At 38.4% G+C, this 10,393-nt stretch overlaps 1 protein-coding gene and 1 long non-coding RNA gene across 2 annotated transcripts; both read right to left on the bottom strand.

Moving 5' to 3' along the window:
* Positions 1 to 2,631: 2,631 nt before the first annotated feature.
* Positions 2,632 to 4,269, bottom strand: LOC149596267 (uncharacterized). Its single transcript, XR_016379461.1, has 3 exons — positions 3,199 to 4,269; positions 3,046 to 3,119; positions 2,632 to 2,978 (listed from the first exon to the last, which is right to left on the bottom strand). It is a non-coding gene; the product is annotated as an uncharacterized LOC149596267 (long non-coding RNA).
* Positions 4,270 to 4,350: 81 nt separating this feature from the next.
* On the bottom strand, positions 4,351 to 10,035 carry LOC149596266 (uncharacterized). Its single transcript, XM_089861421.1, has one exon. It carries the CDS (start codon positions 10,033 to 10,035, stop codon positions 4,351 to 4,353), a length of 5,685 nt encoding a protein of 1,894 aa, XP_089717547.1.
* Positions 10,036 to 10,393: the final 358 nt, after the last annotated feature.

Here is a 10,393-nt window from a genome sequence, read left to right as displayed (position 1 = left end):
GGAATACATTCTCTGATCTCGCGATTGCTTCGGCTGCTTAAGCGATTGCGTCGGCTGCTTAAGTGATTGCGTCGGCTGCTTAAGTTTGTCAATTTCACAAACTCATTGTAATTTTAAACTTTTCCAATGAAATAATTCATGCAGTATTTTTAGATTTTGATGATAATCAATCATTAATAGACAGGCAGTGACTAGATTATAGGATTTTCATAGGTCTTTGCATAAAATTTTAATTAAATCCTTACCTAGCCAAGGTATATGACTAACACTATACATAGAAAGATTTTAAAATGGTGTTATTATCTATCTCGAAATTTTATTCTTGTATTCATAATGTTCATCATCTTCAAACTAGATTTTTGTTTCGAAATAACCGTATGTGAATATTTATTAGTAATATCAGGAATCATCTGTGTCTGAATATGGTATTTGGCGGTTCGAGGATGTCTCGCGTGTTTTAACGTTATACCTATGGCGTCTTGTATACTTCCCTCCCGTAGGGAGGTTTCTTATATTACTTCTGCTATTATTGACGTTTGACGCCTAGAGTATGTCTCTTTCGCGAGTGACTGAAAGACCTTAAGATGGTGTAGTTAGACAGATTGGTGACGACAGATATTATACTAGTGGTCAGCGTTTACTTGGGTCATTACGGTTTTCAAGATTTCCGTAAACTGTGAATATTGTCCGGAAATGGAGAACACTTACGTTCAGATTAGGAAACTGCGAATGTGGTCCCTTGGGAGTAACAACAGACCAACAGATAGACAGACAGACATACACACTGACAGATGAAGACGTCAAGAACTGGACCTCTCCATATTACTGGCACTCGGTGAAGTAAATAATCAAGCCTGTATATAGGCTTCACATGAGTCCAATATTGTTCGACAATTATCCAATGTCGCTTAGATATTAGGCAGAGATCGGTTAAATATTACATCAATATGGGCTCGATATTAGTCCAATATCGATTAGAAATTTATTCAATGTGGTTATCATTGCAGTTCAAAATCTCTTAGACATTAGTCAAATATGCGCTTGATATTGGAATTTTACGAGTACATTTCCCCAACTTGCGTAAAATATGGATAATATGCTGACCATTTCTGCGTCATAATTGATCCCTAATGATGCTGGATCCAATTTTGGATGAGACTCCAAATCAGGCTTATCATTTGATCGTCCCTTTTTGGACACAATTTACGTTATCCAAAAATAGACGAAAAACTGAGCTGTCTCAGAGTCAGCCGTTTGGAAACTTTTACTTCCAAATTGGGACAGCATTTTTTAACAGTGTTCGATGAGATAAACATGTTGGGGAACTACTGGGGCCGCAGAATGAGAAAACATGACTACGCAATTAAACGAACCTTTTATCGTCCTCAAAACTTCACCAAAATAGCCTACATTTCAACCCTTATTATCCACTTATCGGATTGCTTGAAGCCAGACACGTTTCTTCTTCTTAATATTTTTCCTCCATGAATGTATCACGGAGCCATAAATGAAAAAAGATGGAAGGAACTTTCCACCCATACGTCAAGTTTGGCACGTCTATTAAACCACCGGTTGATAATAACTGCGTAAGCATAACGAGAGTAGACTATGGGTAGCTCTGAGTAAGAGAATTTATTCCTTCCTTCTAGTTTGAAGTATGGCTCCCGAAATCATGTACAACTTAACCGATAAATCTTACTCTCTATACAAAGTGGAACGTTTCAAAATGAAAACAAAATTGTTATATTCTCAAATCAGACGCACGATTAATAATTTAGCACTTGGCATAATCAAAGAATACTTACTGACTGTTAATAGCCGGGGTTTTCAGGGAAATGTAGAGAAAAATGTATTTCTAGTTCAAATCGTAAATTGAGCAAAGCAGACTAACTTACTATCTGTAAGAGAAAGAAATTAAAGAGAAACGTGATATTAAAGATGAGATAATTATTAAACTAAACAAATAGTAAACTTACTATCTATACGTAAAGATTATCAGTGAAATAAACAGAAATTGTTTTATGGAATTATAACATTTATGTCATATAAACCATAGAACTTATTTTCAAGCATGAATTATTAAAATAAAAACTATTCACAACGCAAGTAAGTGAAACGATTTAATCGTTCTTAAACCTTATATTGTAAATTTATTGCAATAAGGAGAGACACGGCCTTTAATACGGTGTTTAAAAGAAATAAACGAAATGCGTGTTATTAAAGCTCAGTAACTCGAATAAAAAGCGGAACTTGGCTTCTATTCATGGCGCAATGTTTTTGATAAAATAAATAAAATTTATTATGATTAAATCTAAGCGGTTTTCTACGAAGGAATATTTGGATTAAGACGAATAATCTAACATCTAACCATAGCGGAAGGATTTAAATCGAAAAAGCACCAAACATATTGTATTATCTGAATTCACTCGCAATGAAAATAGCAAGCTTACCCTCTGTTACAAACGAAATGTTTTATTAGAAAATAAAGAGAACAAGATGGCCCCGGCCAGATTACACTTTTGCGCGCCCTCTAGTGAGTAGAATTATGACCCCGGCAAATTTAAAATTTTCCGGTTTTTTTCCCATCGTTTATAAAATAGCATTCCGATTATGAATAAAACCAATCTAGTAAGAATTTGGTTTACAGTTTAATTAAATAAGTAATTAACAAAATCTGTTCTGTGAGTGAACTGGAACCTGGTTTTGTTAATTTAAATATAAAATAATACTCCGATTATGAGAAAATCAATCTAGTATGATTTTGGTTTACAGTTTAATGAAATTAGTAACAAATTTCTGTCCAATGAACAAATTCTTGACTTTTTCTTAATGCAAAAGTAGCATTTGTAGCATAATATATGACTGATGGCTAAAATTATTCAATGTTTGTACTATTATACCAATATACAACCATTGCCTAGAATTAGCCCCCAGTCATGTTGTCTGAAATTTGATACCAGAGAAAACAAATAGCCTGTCTAATGAGTAAGAATCATACATTAGTAGGTTTCTTTCTTTATCAAAATTGTTAGATTACTTTCTTACTAATTGAAATTAAATTGAAAAATTAGTAGTTGTACAGTTTGGAAATGCTTCCCTCGTTGGGGGGCCTTGATTCCCTTATTTACAAAAAGATTAATTTGCAGTGTTGGCTCTATTACAAGTATAATGTATTTTTGACCTCGTAGTTTTACTTACTTCAATCTCGAAACAGTGCTGATTTCTTAGTTTTATCTGGATTAATGTTGTTGTTGCAGCTTATATGGAGGGCCTCTTTTATCCTATTATCTGAAACGTAAATGGGTGTCTTTCTCAAGGATCCCAAGCCTTATATGGGTGTCTTTGCCAAGGGTCCCAAGCCTTATATGGGTGTCTTTGTCAAGGATCCCAAGCCTTATATGGGTGTCTCCCTCAAGGATCCCAAGCCTAATAGGGGTATCTTTTTCTGGGTTCTCAAGCCCACTGTTGATCTTGACAGTTGTAGGTAGCTCAATCTGGACATTGTAGATCAAGTAGTTCTATTTGGGCTACCATAGTACCGTTCAACTTGTAGCATATATGTGGACTTCATTTTGTAGGATCCTAAACCTAATATGGGTGTCTTTCTCAAGGATCCCAAGCCTTATATGGGTCTCTTACTCTAGGTTCCCAAGCCTAATAGGGGTATCTTTTTCTGGGATCCCAAGCCCACTGTTGATCTTGACAGTTGTAGGTAGCTCAATCTGGACATTGTAGATCAAGTACTTCGATTTGGGCTACCTTTCATCTTGTAGCATATATGTGGGCTTAATTTTTTAGGATCCTAAACCTAATATGGGTGTCTTTCTCGAGGATCCCAAGCCTTATTTGGGTTTCTTACTCTAGGTTCCCAAGCCCACCATTGACCTTGTAGTTGAAGTTTCATCTTGTTAATGTAGATCTTGAAGTTTCATCTTGTTACTGCAGATCTTGAAGTTTCAAGTAGCACTTGTAGATTCATCTGGAATTCTGTTAATTACTTAAAAAAATATGATTATAACATTAGATCATGTTTTATTGCGAGTGAGAGCATCTTTCTCTAGGGCGACAAGCCTAATTTGGGTTTCTTTAACTAGGATCCCAAGCCTAATATGGGTTTCTTTAACTAGGATTCCAAGCCTAATATGGTTTTCTTTAACTAGGTTCCCAAGCCTACCATTGACCTGTAGTTTCATCCAGACAACTGTTGACCTGTAGTTTTATCCAGACAACTGTTGATCTTGTAGCTTCATCGAGATCAATGTTGATCTTCTAGTTTCATCCGGAACAATGCTCATCATTGAAAATTTGAAAAATTGGTTTGAGAAGTCAGATGATGTCTTAGATTCTAGGTTATTTAAACTGTAAACATATTCCTTTATGATAAGAATAGTAACATTCTCGATAACTAGCGCTGAAAATGGTGGAAAATTTCTCATCGCCAAATGCTAAATCCAGTTGAGTACCACCATCAGTTGATTGCTTCAAGTTAAGACCTTGTAAAAGTTGAAACCCATTATCAGAGAAGAAATCGATTAGCTTCTTGGTTTCAAGAGATGATGTCTCAAGAAGGTTAATGTTGAAGTCACCAACAATGACGCTGGGAATATCTTCATCATAATATTCCGCCACGCATTTCCCAATACCATATATTATGTCGCGAATGTTGCAAGCTGGGGAAGAGTAAACTGCTAGTACAGAAAGGCGTAAATCATTTAACGATCCATCCAGCCACAAGCATTCAATATGAGAGGTTGTTGTTGGTTCGGAAGTGTACATACGAATTCTGGTGTGAGTTACAGTTTCTTTGATATAAGCTGATACTCCATATGGTTTTCGTCGAGACTGACGAGGAAGGCATATACCATTTAGCTCCGAAAATCCAGGAATTTTAAAATTGTCAGTTTCTTTGGCCCAGGTTTCCACAAGAAATATCATATCCGATTCCATTATCTTGAGATCCGAGGTTACATCTTGTAAATGACAGTTTAAAGACTGTACGTTATGCACATAAATAGACGTTTTTTGATCCAAAATAGGTAGCATCAACGGGCAATCTTTTCGAAGTCGCTCCATCTCTAAGGCAACAGAGTCTTTACTTTTAACCACTGGGTTAGGCGCCGTGAACTTTCCCACGATGAACAAACCGTTTGAAGTTTTGGCTCTACTACAAGCGACGTATAACTGAGGCCTTTTCATCTTTCGCTTTTGATTAAGATGAACAACTACTTCGGAATAGGTGTCTCCTTGGCTCTTGTGTACAGTAATAGCTTCGGCAATTACTAGAGGATACTGCTTTCTTGAAACGTAGATGTTTTTTTGTCCTGAACGTCTAGTGAAACTTCTGACAACCTTCTCAACAGGCGTCCATAATTCATTAATATTATTGGCTATCATTAATCCTTGAGACTGGGCTCTAGTCTCTTTTCCAGTCTTGTTATCGTTAAATTCAATCCAAACTCGAACGGGGACTTGTTCACCTTTTTGATTTTGACCATACTGTATTTTTCTTAACCTTCCAGTTGCACCATTTACTAGACCATCGGCGGTGTTCAAATTATTGGTGATCATGTACCTGATACCAACCATTAGGGTTAATTCTCTTGGTAAACCGCTGGTTTCTTGGGGTTTCAAGGTTTTTACGGCTTCAAGAATTCTTGTTTTGATTTCATTGCTAGCGTCACCCGTAGCCGAGTCAAATGCGACAGAGCATATCTTTTCAGCATTCCGTGAACATAACTTTGATTCATTGAACGCATTTACTTCATCATTTGTTGCAAACAAATGAAGGGCTTCCATAGGTAGGGGCCTTGAAATAGATGTTTCCAGGCTTCTAAACAAGTCAACGTCGGCGGGTGTCATCTCTCCCATGGACATTCGATTTAAAGCCATAGCGAATATTTTGTCATCTTTCTGTCTCATAATTTCATCAAGCTCATACAACTTAAATTCCTCCCACAGTGGACTTCCAATTAGGGCCGCATAGGGGTTGTTCTTTTCTTTTAAGGGCATAAATGTGTAATTATCCCCAACAGGGGGTAACTGGTTGAAGTCTCCCACGAGAACAACTGAAATACCACCAAAATGCTTTGGAGATCCGAAGATTTGTTGGGCTCTTACATTAATATAATTGAAGATTTTGGCTCCACACATAGATATTTCATCTATTATCAGAAGTTTCAGGCCTAAAAGTGAACATCTTTTTCTGTTCAAAGTGTCGTTGTCCAAAGGATTCATCTTGCCAGAAAATTGATTTGTTGGCAAGTTAAAGGCAGAGTGAAGAGTGACACCATCAATATTAAAAGCCGCTTTCCCGGTGAATGCCGTTCTTAGAACAGATAATCGTGATGGATCGGCACCGGGTTTATTCTTTTCATGCCTGGATACGGCTTCAAAAATGGCTTGAATCAAGAGACTTTTCCCAACACCAGCACCGCCTGTTATCAGAATCCTCAGAGGTTCTTCTTGAGATGTTTTGAAATGATTTAGTACGTAGCAGAAAATTTCTCGCTGCTTTAAATTTAGTTTTCGAAGCATGCTGTAATATTCTTCATTGTTGACAAGAGTAATTGTTGGAGTGAAGTCGGCAGCGCTAGACTGTTGAATATCAGAAGTTACGTCACAAACGGCTTCTTGAAGAGAGTTGACAAAAAATTCCGGGTCATCCAATGTGAAACTTCTATCACGCTCGTTTTGATGTTCAATCATAGGTTGAATATTTTGAACGTCATTTGAGTGTTGGTTTTCTCTTACTTCTTGAATCATTTGGTCCAGATCCAAGTCATCAACTTCACTTATAAATTCCCTTCTAGCTTCAGATATTTCCTGCTTATGGGCTTCATAAATTTCTTCTACGTTAGCTTCTAGCAATTCGGTTTCCTCACAACGCCAAGGTAAAAATAACATAATTTCCACTCGACAGTAGTTTTTGAGATCTTTCACCATACTGTACTTTTTGAATCTGATTACTTTAGCCTGCATCCTTTTCCTGACGTATCCTGAAGAATCTTTCAGCTCAAGAGACGTTTCCACATTAGTCGTTTCAATTTCTTGGTCTTCATCTTCGTTCAAATTTTGGGTTCTCCTATTGCGTTTGGTTCGGGAAAACTCATACCATGAGGCGAAAGCGGCTAGACTGAGATTTTCCAGTTCATCGGGCCTCACAATGTAGTGCTCGATGATTCCATCAGAAAAAACGTTAGTACTATCATCAGGCAATAATTCCAATTCAGATGGTCTTTTCAAAATGTGTACCCTTTCTTCAGGGGGTGAAGTGTTTATGAAAATATGAGCACGACTGCTCCGGCAAATTGGAATGGAAAGTAGTATGTAACAGCATTCTTGGGCGCTAATTTCTTCACAATGAATAAACTTATTAGCAATAACTTTTAATCTCTCTTTTATACCACTGCCTTTATTTTTCGCTTCCTTGATTGCCTCCCTCAAGAGCTGTGACATCCCCTTTTGGGCTTTGCCGATGTAGGAAACTATATACATGAGGCAGGCGTACGGGTCTAGGACGTATTGAAGATCCATATTAGCGTTCCATAACTCCAAAATCTTCTTGTTGTATGGATTAATTCTTATTTCCTGCGGCGACCTTTTCAGAAGGACAGTGAGCCTTCTAATTGGATAAGTTATAGCTGCAATATATTGCTCTTCCGTTATGTTCAGCGTTTCCAAAAATTCTTCAAATGTTTCCGGTGCAGTTTCGACTTTCAAATTCTCGATAGCATTTCGCACCAATTTGCTTAAGGCTTCAACCTCTTCAACGTTTTCGTTTTCATCACGCTTAGAAGGGTCGTAAATAAGGGTTCTTCCCATTGGCGGAAAAGGTATGCCAAAACGACACGATGACTGTCCACTATCGTTCTTCTTACGACAGGTTTTGGAATGCTTGTGAGTTTGCAGCTTGACCAAGTTGTTCCATTTTTCACTTCCATCCCCTTTCGAGCAGGTAATGTTGGAATCAATGAATATGATAACCTCTTCTAGATTGGAGTTATCGGTTCTCAATTGTGGGGCGTTTTTATTCCATAGTAGAATATGGGCGTGTGGTGATCCCCTCATTTGGAACTCTATTCTAATGTAGTAATCATCAATGATTCCAATCGGTGACTCCTTGCTTCGCAGAAACTTGAAAAATTCTCTCAAACGATAATCAAAATATCGGCTGCAGGTGACAGGGTCCTCGTTGATAAGCTTAGCTCTCTCCATAAATCCCAAGGTTTTTACATATTCTTTCGCAGTTTCTCGAGGGTGCCCGGCAATGACGCACAAGGACCCCAAAAGCTCTTCCCATTTCGTCTCAGCGGCACTCAGCGTGAGGAACCACGTAGGATTACCAAGTTGGCGAACCATAGCCAGAAGATCTTTCTCACGCTGTTGTAAATAGCCAGGGGAAGATCTGACGCTTTCCAAAACTTTGTAACCATCATCGTGTTTCACCAAAGAATCCAAACTTCCAGGCGCTGTTAATGCTCCCGCTGTGTATGCTTGGCCAGCCTTGGACTTGGTTTTTCTCATGCAAATATTAGTAGCGCTCCGTAGTTTTGACGATACTAATTTAACATAGGAATAAAATATTTTTGGAATACTAGAGGCACAACGCCTATCGCTGCATCTGAACTCCCATTTTATTTGCTGTGTGTACGTTGCCTTAGGTGGTAGCTTCAAAGCTTGGCCAGCGTAAATACTCGGGAAAGAAAGGTATTCGGAGTCCTCATCATAAAGAATTGATTGTGGTGTCTGCCCTTCTCCAGGAGCATAAGCAATACTCTCAATCTGGGGCGTAATTAGATCTTCAGATGAAAGCAAAAGGGTATCACTGTTGCCATTGTTCAATGCTGTTTCTTCATCAATTTCGTCCCATTCCTGGTCGCTGTCAGGTGCTTGTTGAGGTTCTACAGCAAAATTACTTGGTTGATCTGTACCAACAGGGGGCGTGTGCTCCACTTCAGTTGGCATATCTTCCTCATTCGATACGAAATTATTTAGTTGATCTGTACCAACAGGGGGCGTGTGCTCTACTTCAGTTGGCATATCTTCCTCATTCGATACGAAATTTACACTATTAGATTCGCTGAACTCCAAAGCCACTTCATCTGGAACTGTAACTTCATGTTTCAAATACAAAGGAGTTGTTATTAGAATCTTTAAAGCATCCAGTATTTTTCTGGGACGAACTGTTTCAAACATATAGTGGTGTTGATATTCCTTCTTCCTCATGAGTTTAATTTGAATAACTTGAGTGTCAGTGGGGCCTCTGGGCAGAATTGAAACAGAAGAGTCGATTGAAACTGGCACATTTACGACATTACCGCGAATGCCTCTTTGCTGATCAACTCCTAGTTTTCTTATTTGCATAAACGGTAATCGCGGAGAAATCATTCTACATTCAAGTTCTGTAAGATCTTTCAACTCCATGGGCAAATCAGGAAAAAAATAGCCGTTTTCTCTGGAGAGTGGTGGTACTTTCCTTCTAGAAACGTAGCTGTGGCAAGAACCACACAACAAAATATGTGACGGAAGCACTCTCTCATGTACTCCTTCAACTGACAAGTATTTCACCGACTCTGTTTTTTTAACAGAAGTACGGAAAAATAGTCCAGAACAGCATTCGCATTTATAATCTGGACCATATGATATATTTTGCAGATAGGCGTTTTCGAAATATTGTGAGTGTTGTCTCCTAACGGTTCTCCTAGCATACTCTGTCATAAGCTCGAATTCAGCATAATTTTCATCAAGTCTTCTAATCTGCCTTGTAGCGTTGTCCCTCTGCATTTCAGCTTCTCTATAGTTGGGATCTTGACGCCGATCAATTCTTGACAAAATATCTCTCTGGTTTTCGGCTTCACGGTACACAGAATTTTCACGCCTAATTTGCCTTGTAGAATTATCTCTCTGGATTTCCGCCTTAGCATAATCCATATTTCCTCTTCTTTTCTTCCTAGAAAGATTATCCGTTTCTAACTCAGATTGAGCATAATTAGAATCTGCTCGCTTTTGTCTCCGTTTCAAAAGATAATTTTGCATGTTATTAGTTTTCTGATCCACAACTGAAGCTAAAGGATGCTGACCAGCTGATGGGTCCTGACAAGTAAAGCCCACACTAGTTGATGGGTCCTGCTGAGTTAAAGAACTCTGACTAGTCGATGGGTCCGGCAGAGTTGAAGAACTCTGACTAGTCGATGGGTCCGGCAGAGTTGAAGAACTCTGACTAGTCGATGGGTCCGGCAGAGTTGAAGAACTCTGACTAGTTGATGGGTCCGGCAGAGTTGAAGAACTCTGACTAGTCGATGGGTCCGGCAGAGTTGAAGAACTTTGACTAGTTGATGGGTTCTGCAGAGTTGAAGAACTTTGACTAGTTGATGGGTTCTGCAGAGTTAAAGAG

This window comes from Phalangium opilio, unplaced genomic scaffold (assembly GCF_054372755.1).
Source record: "Phalangium opilio isolate 3A_F unplaced genomic scaffold, DU_Popi_V2 ptg000390l_1, whole genome shotgun sequence".
Lineage (NCBI taxonomy): Eukaryota > Metazoa > Arthropoda > Arachnida > Opiliones > Phalangiidae > Phalangium > Phalangium opilio.
Note: the sequence above shows the minus strand (reverse complement) of the source record. Positions and strands in the feature narration are given on the sequence as shown.